The sequence below is a fragment of the Stegostoma tigrinum genome, chromosome 1, assembly GCF_030684315.1.
Source record: "Stegostoma tigrinum isolate sSteTig4 chromosome 1, sSteTig4.hap1, whole genome shotgun sequence".
Lineage (NCBI taxonomy): Eukaryota > Metazoa > Chordata > Chondrichthyes > Orectolobiformes > Stegostomatidae > Stegostoma > Stegostoma tigrinum.
The window spans coordinates 118,268,732-118,294,224 of record NC_081354.1 but is presented as its reverse complement, the minus strand read 5'-3'; the positions used below and the strand labels follow the sequence as shown (position 1 = coordinate 118,294,224).

Genomic DNA, 25,493 nt, shown 5'->3' with positions numbered 1-25,493 from the left:
AGGGGAGATTTTGAAACTTGTGAAATCCACATTGATACCATTGGCCTGCCTGCAGTACCAGAACGATGCCACCCGAAGGTTGCAGGTACAGCAACTCATATTCCGCTTGGAAACCCTGAAGCCCAATGGTATCAATGTGGACTTCACAAGCTTCAAAATCTCCACCTCCCCCTACTGCATCCCAAAGCCAGCCCAGCTCATCCCCGCCTCCCTAACCTGTTCTTCCTCTCACCTATCCCCTCCTCCCACCTCAAGCCACACCCCCATTTCCTACCTACTGACCTCATCCCACCCCCTTGACCTGTTCATCCTCCCTGGACTGACCTATCTCCTCTCTACCTCCCCATCTACACTCACCTTTACTGGCTCCATCCCTGCCCCTTCAACTTGTCTGTCTCTTCTCCACCTACCTTCGCCTCTATCCATCTTCGATCCGCCCCCCCCCTCTCCCAATTTATTTCAGATCCTTCTTCCCCTCCCCATTTCTGATGAAGAGTCTAGGACTGAAACGTCGGCTTTCCTGCTCCTCTGCTGCTGCTTGGCCTGCTGTGTTCATCCAGCTCTACACCTTGTTATCTTGGACCCTATTTAATTATCAGTTACACCTCCCCCCTTCCCCGCCACCCCGTGCGACCAAAGGGATAGCTCCAGGAGAGTTGCTAATGGGGAGATGATTCCACATAAGGTTAATTCTGATATTCCTGGACATGAGGTGGTGGGGCGGGGGTTAAAAGGGAATCAAGAGTGCCAATGCTGGACATAAGACTCTGCTAACTGAGAGGCAGTTTACTTCAGAGATGAAGTTTGATGCAGGAACCACTGGTGTGGCCCTGTATGGGTAAAAGGCACGGTTAGTGCGAGGTGAGGTTCAGTGAAGTATAAAGTTTGAGTGCGTGCAATGGTCCTGAACAAGCACATGGACCATATGAAAGCTGTAAACTCACAAACGGTGCGGGAGTAAAACATGCCCTACACCTTTGACTGCCTTTCTGACTATTCAGGAACCTAAGGGTCCTTCCTCTCCCATTAAGCGTTGAAGATACCTCAGAACCTGAGATGGACACGGCGAATGTCACCGCTTGATGCCTTTGCTGCCTAAAGAGGAGAATGAATTTCTTCAGAGCTGCTCTGGGTGCATGAAATGAGCTACTGTATGTTACATGCTGCCAATATTACAGGCAGAGTTAGAGGAACCTACTCCAGTACTAAAACGCCCCAGGAGAAGCTACAGAACAAAAACGAGCCTGTGTCCTCAGACTCAGAGTGGGGAAAAGTAGTGATTATAATGAGGTCAGCCAGGTGGACCTCATAGAATATGAGTTGCCTGACTGAGGCTGTTAACTTGGTCTAATCAGGGAGCCCTGGCTGGCAGGTAAGAACAGGAGTGTCAAAGGTTCTGTTCACACTGAGAGCAAGCTCTGAGGAAGTTGGATCAGTGTCAAGGATTCTCCTGTGTAAATAAAGGGTGACTTGTTGATGAGATACCAGCCTCTGTGGAGTTATTTCAGGGACAATATTACCAGTCCTCTAGCACCTCATCTGTAGCCAGAGACAATGTGAAAATTACTGCTTTGCTTACTTCAACAGCCTGGGATAAATCTTGTCATAGTATGCATATTTATCCACTTTTAAGACTGCTAAACCCAACAGTATCTCCTCTCTTTCTGTTTTAGTTTATTCAAATATTTCACAGTATTCTAAACTGATGTTCATATCTGGGACATCCTTTTGCATTGTGAAGACTGGCACAATGTATTCATTGAGGGATGTGCTCATTTATTCTGGGTCCACATGCAGATTCTGTCTACCGTATCTATAATTTTCATGGAGCTATATAAAACTGCCCAAGATGCAGCAGCCTGTCAGCCAACCTCACTTACCTTGTCAAATAATTTTTTGACCAAATGTATTTCATCAGAAGCTTAGAATTGTTCCAGTGCAAAATGGGGCCATTCAAACCGTCCTGTCTGTACTGGCTTTCTGAATGAGCAATTCACTTACAGCCATTCCTCAGCCCCAATAAATCTTTACATTCTTTCTTTGCAAACAAAAGTTTAATTTGCTGTGGAATGCTTCAATTGGACCTGCCTTCACCAAACTCTCAGAAAATGGATTGCAGATCATAACCACTCACTGTGTGACAAACGTCACTTGTTTTTTTTTGTAAGTGACTTTAAATCTGTGCCCTCTCGTTCTCTATCCCTTCAAAAGTGGGAATAGTTTCTGCTTATCTACTCTGTCGAACTCTCTCAGTATGAATTTGAATACATCTATCAAATCACCTCTGAGCTTTAGGCTTCTCCAAAGAAAACAGCTGAATTTCTCCAATCTATTTTCATAGCTGAAGTCCCTGATCCCTGGAAACATTCCTGTGGATATTTTCCGCACTTTGTCTCATGTCTTCACCTCCTTCATCAAGTGTGGCATCCAGAGTTGAACATAAATCTCCAGCTGACGCCAAACTAGTGTCTTACATAAATTCATTACATTCTTCTTGTTATTGTAGTCTTTGCTCCTATAACTAACCTATAAACCATGCTGTCAACCAGTCCTGCCACCTTCAACAACTTAAATACATATACACCATGGCCTGCACATTTAGAGTTGCAAAATTTATTTTAAACTGTCACTTCATGTTTTTCCAACCAAAACGAACCACTTCACATTTCTCCACATTGAACTCCATCTACTGTTTGTCTTCCCATTCCACAAACCTGTCTATTCCCTTTCAACTTTCTAAACTAACTTTATCACAGTTCACAAAGCTTCCAAGTTTTGTGTTATCTACAGACTTTGAAATTACGCCCTGTACGTCAAAGTCTAAGTTATTAACACACATCAGGTAAAGCAAAGGTCCCAACATTGACCCCTGGAGATCTTGAACACAGACCTTCTTCCAGCCCAACAAACATCCACTAACCACTACTCTTTGTTTCTGGTCACTAAGCAATTCTGTCTTAAATGTTGCTGCTGCTCCTTTCATTCTAAATTTGCTCACAGGTCTGTCTTGTGGTGCTGCACCGAATGCCTTTCAGAAGTTATGTACTCCACATCAACAGCCTTCCCTTGTCAACACTGTCTGTTATTTTATCAAAAAACATCAAGCACATTGAAATATGATTTTGACCTAACAAATCTATGGTAGTTTTCCTTAATTAATTGGCATTTATCTAAATGCTATTAATCTTGCCCTGAATTATTGTTTCTAAAAGTTAACTCACAACCAACATTAACTTGACTGGCCTTCAGTTGCATGGCTTATAGTCACGGCCTTTTTTGAACAATGGTATCAATTTTGCAATTGTCCACTCATCTGGCATGACTATGAATCCAGGGTGGGCAACAAAATAATGGCCCATGCCTCTGCAATTTCCTCTGTCACTTCTCTCAGTATCCTTGAATTCATATCACCTGTTTGCATATTCACCTGTAGTACAGACAGCATATACAATACATCCTTCTCACCAATTTCAAACCTTTCCCATGTCTACATTACCTCTTCTTTAACCATGACCCATGAAGCATCATCTTTCTCGATAAAATACAGTTATAAAGTATTTACTTTATATGTCAGCTATTTCTTCTGCCTTCATGTGTGCAACCTTTTCTGGTCCCTAGTCAGCTAATCAAGCCTACACCTCCTCTTGTCGCATCCTCCTTGTACTATTCATATGCTTACAGGAGACTTTGTGCTCTCTTTCTAGTTTGACTGACAGTTTATTTTCATACTTTCTCTTTGAACCTCTGATTTGCAGAACAGGGCTCACAACACGGACTTGTTGTCAGCCTTAGAGATCTCTAGTAAAAATTGCAAACCTCTGGAATGGGGTTAGGAATCTCAAAATTGTTTCCAAGCTGCAGCTGGACCCCTCCATACAGTCTCCCAATTCAGTGAAAATCCAGGTCATTGAACCTGTTATGTACTTATCATTAATAACTCACCAATGTAGTTTTTTGAAACTGCCAGCTCCCGTATTTCAATATGAACTGATCCTCTTGGAATCTGGACAACTTCCATGTAACCTGAAAGCACAACATTTACTACATGATGACTTTATATACGTACAAAGACTGACAGTAACCAGTTTTGTTATTCCACTGTAAAAAAAAATGCACAACCTTAACTGGTTTAGTTGTAGCTTATGTTTTGCAGTTGTAACAATGGCAAAACTGTCAGTGTTTGCCATCCTCACAACTGTGAAACTGCAGCAGCATTTGGCATCACACGTGTAAAGTTAAGTGCAGAAACCAGAAACTGCTGTCAATGACTCCTTGCTACTCCATGTGACGCACTTTTGAAATCACATAAGGTGGTGCGAATTTTCTCTCTGCACAATTCATGTGCTTCACTTATTATTAAAGATGGCTGTATCATACGTGGTTGTCCACAGTGCATTCAATCATGAACTGTTTGATTTTGTTGAGACAGCCCAGTCTTTCTATCTTCCCTTTTGTCCTGACCTGCTTGTATTCTTTGCTGTGCAGAGAAAACAACGGCATTACTTTTTCTTATGAATTTTCCTCCCAGTCCATGGTGGACATGACACAGCTCCTGATGTTCACCTTCAAGGAGCACTTGAACAAACTTGAGCTTTGCAGTTGGTTTCTATATTTACATTGTGAATGCATGGTCACTTTAGGGATTTTATCATCAGTCACACATGCAACATGTTTACTCTGTCTGAACTGGGCTCTGGTGACAAGTGCTTCAATTGCAGCCTCACTATGAATCCCTTGAAAAGTTACATCTCATTAAAGAAGTATAACTGGGATCTTAACGGGTTGTTAAATTTATAATGGCTACTGAACAAACTCTTCGAAAAACTAATTTTACCTTTATGAAATATCAAATTTCTCTGTTACGAAAAAAATATAGGAGCAAGGAAGTCTGGTTACAATTTTATAAAACATTGGGTAGGCCACAGATGGAATAATGTGTGCAGTTCTGATCGCCACACAATCGGAAAGACATAATTGCACTGGAGAGGGTGCAGCGGAGATTCAACAAGATGTTGCCTGCAATGAAAAATCTCAGTTATGAGGCAAGACTGGATAAGCTGGACAACAAAATGTGAGGCTGGATGAACACAGCAGGCCAAGCAGCATCTCAGGAGCACAAAAGCTTTTGTGCTCCTGAGATGCTGCTTGTCCTGCTGTGTTCATCCAGCCTCACATTTTGTTGTCTTGGATTCTCCAGCATCTGCAGTTCCCATTATCACTGGATAAGCTGGGCTTGTTTTCCTTGGAGCAGAGGGGCTGTGGAGGAATCTGATTGAGGTGTACCAAGATTGTGACAGGCATAGACAGAGTAGATTGTGAGAATCTTTTTCCATGGCAGACACATCTAAGATCAGAGGGCAGAAGTTTAAGATGAGGAACAAGTGAGGAACATCTGCAGGAAAAAAAAGAGAGGGTGGTAGAAATGTGGAACATGTAGGCCTGTGAGAATTGTGGAGGCAGGTACTCTTATAACATTTAGGAAGCTTCAGGATAAGCATTTAAAATCCCAAAGCACAGAGGCTATTGACCAAGTGCACGGAAATGGAATTTTGTAGTTTGGTGTTAGTTGGCCAGCATAAACTGGCTGAAGGGCTGGCTTCTATGCTCAATGACTCTATGACTCTTTGTCTACGACTCTCTGAGGTTGTATGCTTTTTTGCATCTGTGGCATTTCTTAACTGTTTCCTTTTTTTGTTACCGATGGTTGAATGGTGCCCAGTACGGGAACATTTTTCAACTGATTTGCATCCGGTATTAGCATCAAACAATCCTCAGATAGGTAGGTAAATAACTAAAACAGGAAGGTCTGATGAATCTCAGCAGATCTCACAGCATCTGTAGATAGAAAAACAGAGACTAATGTATATTAACAGGATGTAAGCAGCTGAAGATATGTGCCTTTGATATTGACACCTATTTTAATGACAAAAGATATAGGTGACTGTCTACAATAAAGCATGGGCAGGGTAGTAGGTGGACACTGCACCTACTTTGAAGTGTTTCAGAGCCGGATTAAATTTTGGGCTTCTATGAATGCATAGGGAGCCACTCACCACAAACGTCAGCTAATTCTAGCCCAAACTGAAATAAATCCCTTCTTTAAACAATAGTGAGGAAATTTGATTTGTATAGAAAATGGGTGCAAAGTCAGAATCCCAATGGCTGAGTGCACTAGTCTGTAATGTCCTGAGGTCAGGGCCAAATCAGCATCAGATCTCACATGACAGTTGTGACTAATTGTGGCCGTCAAAAGAGTTTTCAGCTGCTGCTCCCTGTTCAGGGATGGCAGTTAATTGGCGATCTGCAGTGACAGCAGATGGTGAGGTGATGCAGTGTCCTGGGATTTCTTTGGTGAAGTAAAAATTGAATATTTCCTAAGCTTTTCTTGAGTGACTTCCAATAATACTGTTAAGAATTGTTGATTTGGCTACTCAGCACCTGATACAACAAGGCAAATAACATGCATTGCAAGCTCCGAACCTATGTACCTGAATTTCATACCCTGGATCCTATAATCAGCGCAGAACTTCAATGTTGTATTTAAGGTGATGAAGTAACACTGTTTGAAGGCAGGCACCCTGGATACCTAAAAGTCATTTGAGCCAATATCACAGCTTTTGAATTACTGGCGCAGTTCAGCACAGCAGAGCACGACTCATAATGCAGAGGTTTTATAAATGGGAAACAGGCAGCTGTGAAACAAATTTCTTGCCAATTTGTCTTAATTCCAAACTCAGAAAAACATCCATTATTCCAGTGATTTTTTTTTTCTGTTCCCAGATCAGTCATCCTTGTAAATTCTGTGAATGACAATCCAAATTGGTACAAATGAGGCAGATTACAGGTACTGTTGTATTGTGTACCCACACCTACTCAACATTGAGCCAAAGTTGGTCAACCCCATTTTTATACCCATAATTTGTTTATTTCAGCAAGATTAATTTTTGCTAAATCTGCAATATTTTTCAACAGTACTGGGCTGTTACTTTGCATAGGTATTTGGGATTGAATAAAAACTGCACTTTCAAAAGCTGAGCTGCAGAAGTTTATTTGGGTCTGTGGTTTGTCCATATTATCTGTGTCTTGCTTTATGGTTCTTTGATGAACCTAACTGAAACGCTACATTTTTATGCATCTTTATGCTTTTTGGGCTTATTCTTCAGCAGACAATATGAATAACTTGTTCCAACTTTCATCATCAATCCTGGTCTTTAAGAAAGTTGTACGGGATGGTATTATTTGTGTGTACTTTTTTGGTATTAATTTCACATTCTTGCTTTCTTGCTGACTAGATACAAAGGGACTTTAACTGCATCAGCTGTTTGCATGCCTAAGAATATTAGTCACTTAACTAACATGCTTTACCCACCCAAACACCCCACCCTGAAATCAGTCATTTCTCGTCTTTGTCTTAGAACAAATTCAGCAGAATTGGATAGATTATAACGGCCAATCTCAATCCTTCTAAATCACCAACTATTCCATCTGTTCTTTGCTTTGATTGCACATTTCTTTTGGTACAAAGTGAACGATGTAAAGGACGGATTGTGCAAAATGGAAAATACAGCTGTTGTTGTCAGCACATAATTTATGCAGACAATGAAGTGAAGCACCAAATTGTTGGTATAATTTTATTATTGATAGCACCATTATCCAGATCAGCTATTAGGGCCAACTGTCAGGAATTGGAGCTAGTATTAACTTGTGCTCTCACAATTATAGATTAAACTGCTGACTTCTCTAAATTCAGATTTCTCTTGTGCACGGAGAACACTGTGGCAACTGGTGGTTTGGGAATGAGAACTGCTGCAGCTCTTTAAATAAAATTACTTCATTCTCATGTAACCTGGCTGCTCTGATACATATTGCAGGGTAAATAGCCCTGTCTTGGGGAGAACACCAAAAGTATGTAACTCCTATCTAGGGATAATGGGAACTGCAGATGCTGGAGATTCCAAGATAATAAAATGTGAGGCTGGATGAACACAGCAGGCCAAACAGCATCTCAGGAGCACAAAAGCTGACGTTTCGGGCCTAGACCCTTCATCAGAGAGGGGGATGGGGGAAGGGAACTGGAATAAATAGGGAGAGAGGGGGAGGCGGACCGAAGATGGAGAGTAAGAAGATAGGTGGAGAGAGTGTAGGTGGGGAGGTAGGGAGGGGATAGGTCAGTCCAGGGAAGACGGACAGGTCAAGGAGGTGGGATGAGGTTAGTAGGTAGCGGGGGGTGCGGCTTGGGGTGGGAGGAAGGGATGGGTGAGAGGAAGAACCGGTTAGGGAGGCAGAGACAGGTTGGACTGGTTTTGGGATGCAGTGGGTGGGGGGGAAGAGCTGGGCTGGTTGTGTGGTGCGGTGGGGGGAGGGTACGAACTGGGCTGGTTGAGGGATGCAGTAGGGGAAGGGGAGATTTTGAAACTGGTGAAGTCCACATTGATACCATATGGCTGCAGGGTTCCCAGGCGGAATATGAGTTGCTGTTCCTGCAACCTTCGGGTGGCATCATTGTGGCAGTGCAGGAGGCCCATGATGGACATGTCACCAAGAGAATGGGAGGGGGAGTGGAAATGGTTTGCGACTGGGAGGTGCAGTTGTTTTTTGCGAACTGAGCGGAGGTGTTCTGCAAAGCGGTCCCCAAGCCTCCGCTTGGTTTCCCCAATGTAGAGGAAGCCGCACCGGGTACAGTGGATGCAGTATACCACATTGGCAGATGTGCAGGTGAACCTCTGCTTGATGTGGAATGTCATCTTGGGGCCTGGGATGGGGGTGAGGGAGGAGGTGTGGGGACAAGTGTAGCATTTCCTGCGGTTGCAGGGGAAGGTGCCGGGTGTGGTGGGGTTGGAGGGCAGTGTGGAGCGAACAAGGGAGTCACGGAGAGAGTGGTCTCTCCGGAAAGCAGACAGGGGAGGGGATGGAAAAATGTCTTGGGTGGTGGGGTCGGATTGTAAATGGCGGAAGTGTCGGAGGATAATGCGTTGTATCCGGAGATTGGTGGGGTGGTGTGTGAGAACGAGGGGGATCCTCTTGGGGCGGTTGTGGCGGGGGCGGGGTGTGAGGGATGTGTCGCGGGAAATGCGGGAGACGCGGTCAAGGGCGTTCTCGATCACCGTGGGGGGAAAGTTGCGGTCCTTAAAGAACTTGGACATCTGGGATGTGCGGGAGTGGAATGTCTTGTCGTGGGAGCAGATGCGGCGGAGGTGGAGGAATTGGGAATAGGGGATGGAATTTTTGCAGGAGGGTGGGTGGGAGGAGGTGTATTCTAGGTAGCTGTGGGAGTCGGTGGGCTTGAAATGGACATCAGTTACAAGCTGGTTGCCTGAGATGGAGACTGAGAGGTCCAGGAAGGTGAGGGATGTGCTGGAGATGGCCCAGGTGAACTGAAGGTTGGGGTGGAAGGTGTTGGTAAAGTGGATGAACTGTTCGAGCTCCTCTGGGGAGGAGCTCCTCCTATCTAGCCTTCGGGTCCTTTAGACATCGTCCTTAAGTCAATATACATGAACGGGGCAATCTTGATGAAGTCTTGCCCTGTCACAAAATCTATGCTCAAGGGAAGAGACAGAGAAGTCTGATTTCCAAACATACACTTGAGATTTTGGCTGCCGCAATGAAAAGATTCTGTCTCAAGAACACAATGTAGTAGGCCTAGAAACATAGATGGCAAAAAAACAAAAAGGCAGCTCACCATGAGACTCTGGGCAATTAGGTCTTAGGCTGTCAAATCTCACAAATGTATAATAAAAATATGTTTTCCCTGAAAATGTTCCTTATGCACAGTAAATGAACTCATCAGATGACATGAAATCTCAAAGTTAAGATAAAGTGCAGCAAATTAGTACAAGTCTCAAATTCGTTGTAAGCTTTGGACTCAACTATTTTAATGCACTTTTTCTTTGATTCTCAAACTCAATATTATGCAGAATTTTGCAGTACATATCCAAACACACTGTGTTACAAATGATGTGCATTTGGTGGCTGACTGCAGAACTGAAATAGGCCATTTAGCTAATAAAGTGTGAAGCTGGATGAACACAGCAGGCCAAGCAGCATCTCAGGAGCTCAAAAGTTGACATTTCAGGCCTAGACCCTTCATCTCTGATTTGTCAGGCACGATTTCTCTTCGTGAAGCCGCACTGACTCTGCCTGGTGTACACATTTCTAAATGCTCTGCTATTCCATTCTTTATAAGTGACTCTATCATTTTCCAATAATGTTATGATAACTGGCCTATAGTTACCTTTTTTTTGTCTCCTTCTCTTTTAATTAAAAGTGTTGCATTGGCAATTTTCTAATTGTCTGGAATTCCAACAATTCGTAGATTTCTACCAATGAGCTCCTTGCTACCTCCTTTAATATCTTAGGGTGTTTCCCATAAGGTCCACGGGACTTCTCAGTCTTTAGCTTCATTAGTTTCCCCACCACTCGTTCTCTACTGATAGTTATAGTATTTCCTGTCTTTCAGCACCTTGAGTTTTTAATAATTTGGAGGTGTCTTTAGTGTCTTCTACAGTGAAGACTGATACAAAGTATTTATTTAACACCTCTGCCTATTCCTGGTTCTCCATTATTATTTCTCCAGGCTCATTATTTAAGGGGTTATGTTCACTTTGGCCTCTCTCTCCCTTTTTATATATTTAAAGACACTCTTGCTGTCTGTCTTGATATTACTTGCAAGTTTAGCCTCATTTTTCCTCCCTCTTTATTATATTTTTGGTTGTCTTTTGTTGGCCTTTAAAACTTAACTAATTCTCTGGCTTATCACTCATCTTTGCCACATTGTCTGGTCTTTTTCTTTCTATAGGATGCTATCCTTAACCACGGTTAAGCATCAATCTCAAAAATGTGTCACAAGAGATCTAAAAAATTGATTACGGTAGCTGCAATTACATTTCTCCAAACACTCCCCTTTTTTGTAAAAAACAACCAAAACTTGCAAGCCCTATCATAAGTAGTTACACATTATGCAAGTAACCCAACATACATGGCTAGAAATAAAATGACCAATACATTAAAAAAACAGTGTGTTAAATGGCATTGTGGGTGTACCCACACCAAATGCACTGAAGCAGTTCAGGAAGGCAGCTCATCTCGATGCTAACTAGGGATGGGCAATAAATGCTAGCCCAGCCAGCGATGCCCACTTCTGTGAGCAAATTAAAAAAAACTCTAGTCAGTGTCTGCACACGCATTATGTGCATAGTCTTTTTTTAAGTTTGTTTAATGGGATGAGGGCATCACTAGCTAGGAAACATCTATTGCGCACCCCTATTTGCCCCAGAGAAGGTGGTTGTCAACTGCCACTGTAAACAGCTGAAGTCCTTGGGGTTTGTTCTTCTGCTGTTAAAAAGGGAAGTTAAATTATACAGATCTTTTAATGAGGTACAAGCATGTCTCCATTGACTGTTCCTCTGGCATTTGCCTATTAGAATGATTTTACTTCTCTGTGGAGTGTTATTCCTGTGGCAAGTGCTGTTGCCATGGTAACTATTGTTGCCGATCCATTGCTGTTGCTGGGGAACAGTTAGCCTCTGGAACTGAGAATTCTGTACTTTGTGCATGCCTCTTCCTAGTTAACTACATGCAGTAGAGCAACAGCTTTACTTCATATACAAAGATGTCCAAAGTTGCAAGGTTATATTCGGCTGTTCACATTCACCAGATATGGTTAGGGTGATACAGGTCCCAATTGTTAGATGGGCTGATTTTTGTAGAGAGTATTGAACATTTGCACTCTGACTGGCTCTACAGGTCTGGCAATAACTTTGTACATTTATTGACACAAAATTTGGTTTTCTGTTGTTTCACTATGACTTTGTCATTCCTGCTACAACATTTTGGCCTGGTCTTGAAAATACATTTTGCGTGCAGCATGATATCAGTCCTTTGACTGTACGACTGTCTATGCCTCTGAGGGCTTCATTTTTGAGTGACTTTGCACAGATTTGTGAAAGTCATGATGTAGCTCAAAGCATAATTTCAACTGAATTTCACATTAATTTGATGCTCCTTTTCTGTAGTCATCATTCTATCAGTCACAAACCATTTTTGACTTTTCGACTTGTTGTATGGTACCAATTAATTCATCAGAGCCATCAGCTGACATCTTTCCAGCAGCTATCTATATAGGCTTGTTTCTCTTGTTTCTAACTAACCACTTACATACAAAGTGATAAAGGTTCTTGTAGTTAAAGTACTGCTTCCATTCTGCTTTGTTTTCTTCTGTGATGAACTCTGCAATATTTGCATTCTTCCATCTGGCCATGGCCTTATTGCCAGCTCTTCTATGAATATATCTTTTTATTCTCAAACTGATGTTTTCATTCAACCTCAGCTGTCTCTCAGCTTAAGGCAAAGCCTCAAACAAACACAGAGATTGCTGCAGAGACTCAACACATTTGGTACCATCTATGGAGAGAGAAAGAGAGTTACTGACTCTGGGTAATCCAAGGTGGAGGATAGTAAAAAAATTGTGGCTGTAAGAGGTGCTTCTTTTTTGAGTTATTTTCAGTGTTGGAGCTGATTTCCTTGAACTCTAGGAACAGTAATTACTGTTTTATAAGCTGTTCCATTGTTTTGGGTCTTTGGGGAAAAAAATGATCTAAACAACACCACGTTAAAAAGGAGGAGGAGAGACAAAGATAGTGACCACATGGTGAGTGATTCAAGCAAAGAAAGAAACGTACACTGCTATCTGATTGAGCAGTAACCTACACAGCTGATGCCTTTGTTACCTGGTTAAAGTATCCCTGCACATTGGAGTTTGTTCTAAGAAAAATAAACAAACAGCGAAACTCATAGCTGACCTGTGTGTGGGAACTCACAGCAGGGGAGCAGCTAAGTGGCTTTTAAAAGTGTAACCTTACTGTTTTTCTTTTGTAAATCTACAATGGTGAGTCGAGTGGGGCTTTGTTTGGATTATGTGTGGTAATTTAGACAATTCTCTTGATTAAACTTTAAAAATATATATAAACATAGGTCCTAAGCTAGCCTAGGGCAGTGTTTTTAGGGCAGTAAGACTGTGCTATTTTAGTGGCCTGTAGATTGTTCAGGTGCAAAGATGGCCTTGAGTAGACTGATGTGCTCTTCCCGTCGGATGTGCGAGACTAGGGAGAGTTTCCATGTTCTTGATGATTATGTCTGCAAGAAAGATTTGAATCCAATTGGATCACATGGATCAGTTGAAGCAGCGGTTAAAGGTAGTAAGGAATTTACAGGATCTAGGGAATGTGATGAATGGCAGTTGCAGTGAGGGAGATAAGCCAAAAGTAGGGTCGGGTAGATGGGTGGCCTCCGGGAAAGGTGGGAGTGACAGGCGGGTAGTATAGGAGTCTCCTGCGACTATTTCCAGCTCAAAGGAGTATGCTGTTTTGGAAAAAAATACGGGGCAATAGACTCTTAGGGCAATGTAGCACTGACAGCCAGGTTTCTGATATGGAGGCTGGCTCTAACGTAATGAGGGGTATGGCAGGTACCAAGCAGTCAATTGTGATAGAAGACTCTCTAGTTAGAGGCACAGGCGGACGACTCTGCAGCTTACAGCAATGCATCAGAATGGCGTGTTGCCTCCCTGGTGCCAGGGTCAATGATATTTCAGAGAGGGTGCAGAATATTCTCAAAGAGGAGAGGGACCAACAGGACATCAGTAGATACATTGGAACTGATGACAAAAAAAGAGAAAAGGACAAGTTTCGGAGGACAGAATATAAGAAGTTAGGTTGGAATTTAAAAAGTAAGTCCTCGAGGGTAGTAATATCTGGATTACACCCAGTGCCACCAGCTGGTGAGGGTAGGAATAGGAGAATAGAGCAGATGAATGTGTAGCTGAGGAGCTGGTGCTGGAGAGAAGCATTTAGTTTTGGATCATTGGAACGTTTTCTGGTATAGAAATGACCTGTAAAAGAAGGACGAACCTGAATTGGAAGAGGACTAATATACAGGCAGGAGATTTGCTGGAGCTGCTTGGGAGGATTTAAACTGGTATGTAGGATGTGGAATCCAGAGAGATAGTTAGGAAAGAGATCAGCCTGAGATTGGTACAGTTGGGAAAAACAGTAACTCAAATAGACAGGGCAGACAGGGACAAAGTAGAGAACAAGGTATGACTGCTAAATTATTTCAAGGCAAGAGGCCTAACAGGTAAGGCAGATTAACTCAGGGCATAGTTAAGAACATGGGACCGGACTATCATAGCAATTACAGAGATGTGGTTCAGGGATGGACAGGACTGGCAGCTTAATATTACCGGCTTTAGACCTTATAGCAAGGATCAAAGTGGGGCATGCAAGTGAGAAAGGGGAGTGGTATTTTTGATTAGGGATAACATTCAGCTGTATTTAGGGAGGATGTTTGTGGGAATACATCCAGGGAAGTTATTTGGGTGGAACTGGAGGGGTTGCAGAGGAGGTTCACTAGGTTGATTCCAGAGTTGAGGGGTTGGCTTATGAGGAGAGACTGAGTAGATTGGGATTATATTCATTGGAATTCAGAAGATTGAGGGGGGTTCTTATAGAAACATATAAAATAATGAAGGGAATAGATAAGATAGAAGTAGAGAGGATGTTCCCACTGGCTGGTGAAGCTAGGACAAGAGGGCATAGCCTCAAGATTAGAGGGAGCAGATAAAGGACCGAATTGAGAAGGAACGTCTTCACCCAGAGGGTTGTTAATCTATGGAATTCCTTGCCCAGTGAAGTAGCTAACGCTACTTCAGTAAACATTTTTAAAGCTAAGGTAGATTTTTTTTGAACAATAAAGGAATTAAGTGATACGGTGAGAATGCGGGTAAGTGGATCTGAGTCCACAAAAAGATGAGCCATGATCTTACTGAATTGTGGAGAAGGCTTGAAGGGCCGAATGACCTACTCTTGCTCATAGTTCTTATATCTAATTGAAAATAAGAAAGGGATGATCACCTTATTGGGATTGTACTTTAGATCCCCCAATAGTCAACTGGAAATTGATAAACAAATTTGTAAAGCAATCTCAGTTATCGTTAAGAATAATAGGGTGGTTCTGGTCCAAACACAGACTGTGACTGCCACAATGTTAATGGCTTGGGATGGAGAGGGATTAGTCAAGTGTGTACCATAAGATTTTCTGATTCAGCATGTGGATGTACCTACTCGAGAAGGTGCAAAACATGACTTACTCTTGCGAAATAAGGCAGGACAGGTGACTGAGGTGTCAGTGGGGGAGCACTTCAGGGCCAGTGACCATAATTCTACTAGTTTTAGAATAGTGATGGAAAAAGATGGACTGGATCTAAAGTTAAAGTTCTAAATTGGAAGAAGGCCAATTTTGATGATATTAGGCCAGAACTTTTCAGAAGTTGTTTGGGGGCAGATGTTCACAGGGAAAAGGATGACTAGAAAATTAAGCCTTCAAAAAAATGATGCAACAAGAGTCCAGAAATAGTACGTTCCTGTTAGGGTGAAAGGCAAGGTTGGTAGGTGTAGGGAAAGCTGGAGACTAGAGAAATTGAGGTTTTGGTCAAGAATAAGAAGGAAGCATATAGCAGGTATTGACAGCAGAAATTGAGTGATTCCTGAGAAGATTATAAAGGCAGTAGGTGTATGCTTCAGAGAGAAATCAGGAGGGCAGAAAGAGATAGTTTTGGCAAATAGGGTTAAGGAGAATCCAAAGGGATTTTACAAATACATTAAGGACAAAAGGGTAACTAGGTAGAGACTAGGGTCCCTTAAAGATCAGCAAGGCACCTAAGTAAGGAACTGCAAGAGATGGGGGAAATACTGAAGGAGTATTTTGCATCAGTGTTTACCGCAGAAAAGGATATGGGAGATAGAGAACATGGAGTACAATGTCCATATTACAGAACAGGAGGAGCTGGACATCGTAAACTCATAAAGGTGGATAAACTCCTGGGACCTGATCAGGTGTGCCCTAGAACTCTGTGGGAAACTAGGGAAGTGATTGCTGGGCCCCTTGCTGAGATATTTGTATCATCAATAGCCACAGGCAAGGTACCAGAAAACTGGAGGTTGGTTAACACGGTGCCACCATTTAAGAAAGGTGGTAAGGAAAAGCAAGGGAACTACAGACCATTGAGCCTGACAACAGTGGTGGGTAAGTTGTTGGATGGAATCCTGAGGGATAAGATTTATGTGTTTTTGGAAAGGCAAGGATTGATTAGGGATAGTCAACATGACTTTGTTCATTGGAAATCGTATCTCACTAACTTGATTAAGTGATTTTTGAAGTAACAAAGAGGATGATTGAGGGCAGAGCAGTGGTCGTGATTTACATGGATTTCAGTAGGGTAATCGACAAGGTTCCTCGCGGCAAACTGGTTAGCAAGGTTAGATCATGCAGTATACAGGGAGAACTAGCTATTTGGATACAGAACTGGTTCAAAGGTAGAAAACAGAGGATGGTGGTCGAGGGTTGTTTTTCAGACTGGAGGCCTGTGACCAGCAGTGTGCCACAAGGATCTCAGTCCTAAATAGCCTACCCAATATCTTTAAACAATGAACCCTGCTTCCGAACTTCCTGGTCATAGGCAACATTCTTCCCGCATTTACCCTATCTAGTCCTGTTAGAATTTTATAGGCTTCTGTGAGATCCCTCATATTCCTTTAAACTCCAGTGAGTATAGTCCCAACTGATCCAGTCTGTCTCCAGATGTCAGTGCTGCCATCATGGGAATAATTCCAGGAAACTTTCATTGCACTCCATCCATAATAAAAACATCCTCCTTCATTTAAAGAGACCAGCACTGTACATGATATTCCAGATGTGACCACACCAAGATCCTGCCTAATTGTGGCAAGTCATCCCTGCACCTGTCCGTGAATTCTTTTGCTATGAAGGCCAACAAACCATTTTCTATCTCCACTAAGATGTGTTCATGCTGTGCACCATCTGAATTCAGAGACTGGATAATTTAAAGGAAAAGGACCCTGACAACGTTCCAGGATTAGTGTGAAGACTTCTGCTTCAGAACCAGCTGTGTCCTCGAGCCAAGCTGTTCTACACTAGTGCAGGACACTAGTAGCTAGCCAACAAGATGGAAAATTTCCTACCTAAGTTGATACGTATAAAGCAGAACAAATTCAATTTAATCAATTAGTGCCTTATCAATCCATTCTCAATCATCAGTAAAATGATGGAAGGTGTCGTCAACAGGGCTACCCAAGCAGCACTTGCTTATTGGGTTCTTGAAAAGCAAATGCTGCTTGGCTAGCCCTGTTGATGACACCTTCTCACTGACACCCAGTTTGGGTTCCACCAGGTCAACTTGGTCCCTGACCCCATTACAGTATTGATCCAAACATGGACAAAGACTTGAAAGCCAGAGGGGAGGTGAGAATGACTGCCCTTGACATCAAGGAAGCATTTGATAATGTGTGGCCCTCACAAAACTGAAATCACTGGGAATTGGGGAAATTCCTCCATTGTTTGGAATCATACCAGCCCAACTAAAGATAATTCAGCGTGGAGCTGGGGGAACACAGCAGGCCAGGCATCATCAAAGTCATCTGAAGAAGGGTCCTGATGCAAAATGACAACTTTCCTGCTCCTCTCATGCTGCCTCGCCTGCTGTGTTCCTCCAGCTCCACACTATGTTATATTTGACTCCATCATCAGCAGTTCTCCAACAAAACACAGTTGTGGTTTTTGAACATTAGGCATTTCATCTCCAGGACATCATTGAAGGAGGTCCTCAGGGCAGTGTCTTAGGCCCAATCATTTTTAGCTGCTTCATCAATGACCTTTTCTCTCTCATAAGGTCAAAAGTGGTATGTTCTGTGATGATTATGCAATGGTCAACACTGCTTACAACGCCTCAGTGACTAAAGTATTCTGTGCCCATGTGCAACAAGACCTGGACTACATCCAGGCTTAAATTAATTAGTGGCATGTAACATTTTTACCACACAAGTGCCAGGCAGAGACAATCTCCAGAAAGAGAAACTCGAACCATCACCCCATTCAATGGCATTACCATCAGTGAATCCCACAATCTCAATATCCTGGAGCTTACTATGACCAAAGACTGAATTTAGCCAGCCACACAAATATTGTGACTACAAGATTAGGTCCGAGTCTACGAATTCTATAGTGAATAACTGATCTGTCTTTCCGGTGCTTATCCATTATTCATAAGACACATGGCAGACTGTGATGGAATTCTGTCTACTTGTTTGGATTGGTGCAGCTTCAATAATATGCAAGAAGCTTAGCACTATCCACAACAAAGCAGCTGGCTTAATTGGCACCACATCCACATTCACACTCTTCACTACCAACGCACAATGGCAATTATATGTGCCATTTACAAGATGTTTTGCAGTCACCAAGGCTCCTCAGAGAACATCTTCCAAACACACAACCTCTACCAGGCAGAAGGTCAACAGCAGCAGATACATGGGAGTATCACCACCTACAATTTCCTTTCCAAGCCAGACACCATCTAGACTTGGAAATATATTGCTATTCTTTTATCGTTCCTGAGTCAAGATCCTGAAACTCTCCTAACAGCAGTGTGGTGTCCCTATACTCTTATGACTGCTGTGGTTAAAGAAGGTAGTTCACACCAGAGCAATTAGGGATGGATAAAAGATGCTGGCTGAGCTGGCTAATAAAGACAGCATGTAAGTGCTATGCATTCTCAGAACTCTCAAGTGCTAGCACTCATATTTCCTGAACTCGGTACTGTTTACACTGTGGATTCACTTCACTTTGAAATGTTGGGGCTGTTCGATCTCTGAACTGGACAGAATTAGCCCTACTCGTCTGCTGAACTCCATAGTTTTAGGTCTGCCTGTTTTCAGTCCTGTGAATCCTGTGTGTTGCCAGATCTCCGAATCCTGCCTGACAGTGACTGCATCAAATTACATATTGCAGAGAACTTGAATTGCTGCAGAAAGCTGCAAATTCCGGACTAAGGAGCATTGGGTGAGTATTGCCGTCCCAGTTCCTCTTGGTGAAAAATAAGAATTTTAGATATTTTCATCATAGCTGCAGCTACATTTAGGATTGATGCCAGAGATCATCACAAAAACAGTCATTGACATAGGTATGGGGCTAAGTATATGCAGCACCACTTACAGACTGTCAATTCCCTCAAGGCATATGCTGTATACACCCTGCACAACATTACTCAGTGATATCAGTGAGGAGATCCAAATGGATTGTACTAGTAGCTGACACATCAACATTCTTTCTAATTTTTTTTGCTATCCCATGTGTGACCTATTCCTTTAATTTTCTGGACCCTCTGAACTTTTATACGGGCATGCATACTTGGTAATGTGACAAAATTGACGTATGCTTGTGTGTGCTGAGTGGCTAGAGGACATTGTGCTACAGCACTGTCTGCCCTTGGAAATCGACACAAGGCTGCATAACAACTCCTGATCCAGCACAATATGACCTAAACATTCAGCTTTGGAATCTGAAATGAGGCAATTGGGCATCATGACAGGGGCTCAATAGATAAACTGGACACCTTTCCCCTTTCTTGTGGTTTTATGAAACCTTTTAGAAGAGTTTAGATTATAAATTACTAACAGGTAATCAAGTCTTAGCTTTTAAGCCTGAATGCTCATTGAAAGCTACCTGGGCGCATTTGAGATGTTTTCACAAGGAACAGCAGACATTCAAAATGTCCGGATGCAAGTCACGAGGATGCAGTACGATCATAGCAGAGGAATCAAGAAAATATATTACCCGTTTCCATGCCCAATGCCTTTTGCTGGAAATTTGGCAAGCTATTAGTCATGCTTGACTGGATATCATTTGATATTCTGAGGAAACAGGCCCCAGGTAGGAGTAATGTTTTGATTAAATGTCAAACCAGTCCACTTTTCACAGCAAAGCAGAAATACCCTAGGGTTCTAAAATTGGCACATTACAAACACTTTCATTTAATCAAAAAGTCATTTGATTGTCATAAATCATTGAACTCCAAGGAAAAGAAACATTTCGTGCTGGAACTCAATGCTGTGCTGATTGCTGAATTGTGCTTATGTCCACCTACCTCCCCGAGGCAGGGAATCATTGAATAGACCTTCTGTTGCTTCGCAAGTGCTTCCATCGCCCCCACAAATACGACATCTGTCTTCCTTCGCATCAGATCCCAAAATATGATCACACCCTACATGCTTTAGACACAAAAAAGGTAAATCAAGACAGCTGACTTATCATTGTGACGCTGATTGAAATAATAGGAACAATTTATTGCTAACGTACGCAGACAGAACCATATATTAATTATAAAGCAGACTTTATGTAGGTTGCCAAAAGAAAAGGTTATGTAATCTTTGTATATTTAAATTTAAACATATGTTATCCTCCATGTTGTTGTGAATTCATTGGCTCCACACTATAGAATCATACATTGAATATGCCCTATTCCATGGTACCTTGGTTCACTGTCCAATATTTATGTGTCAGACTTCAGAATAAATATGTATTGATTATTTGATAGAGTTAGGTGAAAGAGCATTATGAGAATGGGGGCTGTTCCTGTCCTCACCTGATGTTGATACATGTTCACTTCCAACATTGGTCATTGAGTAATAATCAAGAGCAGAAGCTCCTCAGCCTAAGATACTGATGTCTACCATCAAACCCCTAAAACTACTCACTGAAATCAACCAACTCAATGTAATTCAAATCTCAGCTGTTCCTGGTGAGTTGGATCAGCCATTTAATGAGTAAATCTGCCAAGTTAACAGTGATGGTCAACAATAGCAGAGTTAACCCAGGTGGCATATGAATGTGAAAAAAGAGACTCATTGGATGCACGCATTGTATATATGGGAGTACTGTTGGGTTGATTATGTCTGTATGTTGCTGAGCTCAGGTCAGTAATTATTGTCTGGCATCACATTTATACAGATCATAAATGCAATGACTTAAACTTGACAGTCTCATGCTTTCCCCAACTTCATTCTTAAAATATAACTCTTCAATGCCCACACAATAAGAGCGATTTGTAAGGTCCAGTATGATCAGGGTCTGATCAAAACAATGACCTCAGGCATGTGCAAATGTAATTTTATCAAGAATGACGAAATGTTCAAGGAATGAAGGAGGTGATTTAAAATCTTTCGATGAACCGATTAAACATGTTACAAAATGTGCACAGTCTGAGGTGCTGGCCATTGCATTTATTAAATTCAATTCTATGCAAAAAAAATTTAGTTAAGGAAGAGAATCAAAGCTTTTACTTTGGAGCAGATTAGGTGCTACAAGAAAATTCTAGAAACAATAATAAATGAAGATTTGTATTTGTGGAATACTGCCATTTGAAATTCTAACTGTTCGGCAGTACTTTTAAATAGGCGAGTGAAATATTGAATGTGCACAGATTACATATTCAGATGAGACAGCCACAATGTTAATTCCTGGGCTTTGAATTTCATAATTACCAATTAGCTAAAATATTTTATAACTTTTTAGTTGTATATTGATTTTATATTTGTAGAGTTAATTTGGCAATTCTAAAACTAATATCTTAGTTTCTTTGACTGTATATGATGTGAAGGTGCCAGTATTGGGTGGACAAGGTCAGAAAACACATAACACCAGGTTCTAGTCCAACAGATTTATCTGAAAACACAAAAGATCCCAAAAGGTCTACAGATCACGAACCCACTCAAGTCAACCTACAACACTGATTATGCGGAGAGACTTTGTTATTGCTCCTCTCACAGGCTCCTCAATCACCCCACACACCAACTCTTCAGCAAATGTATTAATCTTGAAATCAAGATTTAGTCCACATTTTCAGCTTGCATTTAAGGTACAGCAGTGCAGTTATGAGACACTGCCAAACAGAGGAGGCAACAGAACTACTCCACCTACACACACACCAAGAACAAGAAACTGGAGAAACTTGGCATCACCACCAGCAATAACCAAGTCTCCCCTATACCACAGTTGAAATCTCACAGCCTTCACCGGACAAGTTCAAAGTCCTCAGCCCAGGACTCATTTTCTGTCCCACCACTATAACGGTCTCATGGCAGACATAGAAGAATTCATCAAAAAATGAAATTCCAGGAATTCTTCCAAGATGCCAGCAGCGAGCCCAATGAGACAACCAACGAACCAGATCAGTTGACAGAGAGATCCATGGGGGAATGGGAAAAGAAGGAGTCAAATTGGGCCCCTCCAGAGGGCTGCAGTCCAGGGCTTGACAGGTATGCTCAAGCCATCAGAGAATGCGTGAACACCAGATTCATCAGCCGCACTCATAAGGTAGTGCAAAACGTTACCCAGGCACAAAGAATACTATCCGTGCTGTCAAGACCAATCATCAAACCAGCAGACAAAGGATGAGACATCATCATATAGAACAGAACGGGCTACTGTAAGGAAATGTACCGACAGCAGAACAACCTGGGATTATACTCATTGGGATTCAGAAGAATGAGGGCAGATATTATAGAAACATATAAGATTATGAAGGGAATAGATAAGGTGGAGACAGGGGGGTTGTTTCTGCTAGCAGGTGAAACTGGGACTAGTGGGCATAGCCTCAAAATAAAGAGAAGCAGATGTAGGACTGAGGTCAGAAATTCTTACACCCAAAGGTTTGTGAATCTGTGGAATTCCCTGCCCAGTGAAGCAGCTGAAGCTACCTCGCTGAATGTTTTTAAAGAAAGGCTAGACAAATTTTTGACCAGTAAAGGAATTAAGGGTTATGGTGAGTGGGTGGGTAAGTGGAGCTGAGTCTCAAAACAATCAGCCATGATCTTATTAAATGGCTGGGCAGGTTTGAGGGTCCAGATGGCCTACTCCTGCTCCTGGTTCTTATGTTCTTATATAACCAGGAACACCACAGCCAACTACCTGCCGATCCAGCCAAAGAACACAGCCATCAACAGAACAGACTGGTCAGTCCTTCAGAGTACCCTACATATTTCATCCCACATAGGAGATTTCTACTGCCTTCCAAAGATACACAAAGCCAACACACGTGGACATCCCATCGTATCAGGTAACGGGACACTGTGTGAGAACCTCTCTGGCTTTGTCGAGGGCATCTTGAAACCCATTGTATAGGGAACCACCAGCTTCTGTCACGACACTACAGCTTTCTTACAGAAACTCAGCACCAACGGACCAGTCGAATCCGGAACATTCCTCGTCACAATGGACATTTCAGCACTCTACACTCGCATCACCCATGACCACGGCATTGCCACAACAGACTCAGTACTCAATACCACCAGCTGCCAATTTCCAGTCACTATCCTACAACTCATCTGCTTCATCCTGGACCAAAAGGTCTTCACTATTGACAACCAATTCTTCATCCGGACACACAGATTAACCATGGGGACCAGAGATTGCTCCCAAATATGCCAACACTTCCATGCATGCGGTCAAATATGAATTCTTTGCTGCACAGAATTCAGAGCAAGCTATACACCAGAGACACTGACATTTTCTTCCTTTTGACTCATGGCGAAGAATCACTGAAAAAACTCTTTAGCAATATCAGCCACTTTCGACTCACCATGGACTACTCTTTAAAATCAGTCTCATGCTTGGAAACACACATTTCCATCAGGGACGGACACCTCAATACCTCATTCTACCTCAAGTCAATGGATAACCTCATGATGTCACATTTTTCTAGCTTCCGCACTAAACATATTAAAACAGCCATCCCCTACAGACAAGCCCTAAGCATACAGAGGATCTGTTCATGTAAGGAGGAATTAAATGGGCACCTGAAAACATTGAAGGATGCCCTCATAGTAACAGGATACAATGCTCAACTCATCAATCGCCTCCAACGTGCCACAGTGCAAACTGCAACGACCTCCTCAGAAGACAGACACAGGATATGACCAATAGGGTACCTTCGTCATTCAGTACTCCCAGGGAGTGGAGACATTACACCATGCTTATCGCAGCCTCAACACATAATTGATGACAAGGAGCACCTCACCCAGATCTTCCCCATGCCTCCACTTCAACCACTATACAACCCCGTCATTGTAACCTCGGCAACGCACACGCTGTCTCCCTCTTTCACTCTCTCTCTTACACACACACACACACACACACACACACACACACACACACACACACACACACACACACACACACACACACACACACACACACACACCTGCTGAATCTATGTATTTGCAGATACATTCTATCTTGTCACAAAGGCCACAATTTATAGACAGTCAGTCAATGTGGCATTTTATAAATTCCTACTTTAGAAATAAAGCCAGACTGACTCCAAACTAACACACAAGCAGATTCCAAATGAGGCCTCACACCTAACATTGCATTGTCTGACCTAAAATGTCACCTCTTCTTTACATTAATAAAACCTTTAGTTCTCTCAGGGCAGTGACTTGAAAGGAATTCGGGGATTTATATATACATATTAATCAATTAAAACCGTCTAACTAATTAAAGATTTAACAGCATCTTAGCTTTGTTTAATACATGTTCATCATAGTGTGACCCTTTGATCTTTCACTTATAAATTCTGTCTCTGATACTACCTCTCTCACTAACACTGGAAGAAGGAGTGAGGCTACGAAAGCTTATGTTTTCAAATAAACTTGCTGGACCATAAACTGGTGTTGTGTGATTTCTGTCTTCGGGTATATGGGAGCAGCAAGGAAGAGAAAACCAAAAAAACAATAAGATCATAATTTTATATAAACACTGTTCATTTAAACTTTTGTGGCTCTATAAAAGAACAAAATACTGGAGATCTTCAGAATTCAGATTCATTCTTCCATCAGCTGAATTATGTCATTCAGCAGTTAAGCCTAATCACTACAGAAATATACTGATAATTTCAGACTAAAGAGCTAACCTTTGCTCTTTACTCCTTCTGTATACTTGTTTGATAGAGAAGAAAAGCACAGGATAGCACTGAGATCCAGCAATTAAAATGTGACCTTTTCCCACTTATGGCAAACATTCTGAGCAGTAACTGCTGCAACATTTCTTTCACCAAAATAAACGTTTAACAAGAGCTTTCTTGTGGAACTAACCTAATCCCTAGTGAAACATCCAGAAATATTTGTTCAGACTTAACAATGCAACAGTGCAGAGGGCTGATTTTTTGGGACATTTGTTGTTCCCTGTGGCTATCTGCAGTATTTATTTGTTCTGTGTGTGAACCTTGTGGAGGCCATGCAGGTGCAGTTTGTCTTTAAAAGTGGATCCACAAGGGAGTTACAGATTACTATCCAGTGGCTGGAAAGGCCCTGTCATTCCCATCCAGTTTTAAGCTTTGTGGTGGCTGCTTTTGTAGTAAATACCATAAAATGTCTGTGTTTCTTTTTAATCAAATTTTCTGATGCTTCCATGAGTTACTGTGAAGACATAGTTTAAGTACTTTAAAGTGTGTAAATCAACAATTTAAGCCTCCTTAACCTTGACAAGAAATGTCTGCTTATGGCTGGAAGTAAAGCTCTTGGGAACCTGCATTACATTATTGCAAAGTCATTTACTTTGATTCACCCCTGAGCTGTAGATGGTATGGA

General features: G+C 42.1%; 1 protein-coding gene across 1 annotated transcript in view; it reads right to left on the bottom strand.

The window, feature by feature from the left end:
- adamts6 (ADAM metallopeptidase with thrombospondin type 1 motif, 6) overlaps positions 1 to 25,493 on the bottom strand; it is a 324,888-nt gene that overhangs the window by 57,231 nt on the left and 242,164 nt on the right. The window contains exons 17-18 of the mRNA XM_048554806.2: positions 19,994 to 20,117; positions 3,943 to 4,023 (exon numbers count right to left, since the gene is read on the bottom strand). Of these exons, the coding sequence (XP_048410763.1) occupies positions 3,943 to 4,023; positions 19,994 to 20,117 (205 nt within the window). The remainder of the gene's footprint in view (positions 1 to 3,942; positions 4,024 to 19,993; positions 20,118 to 25,493) is intronic.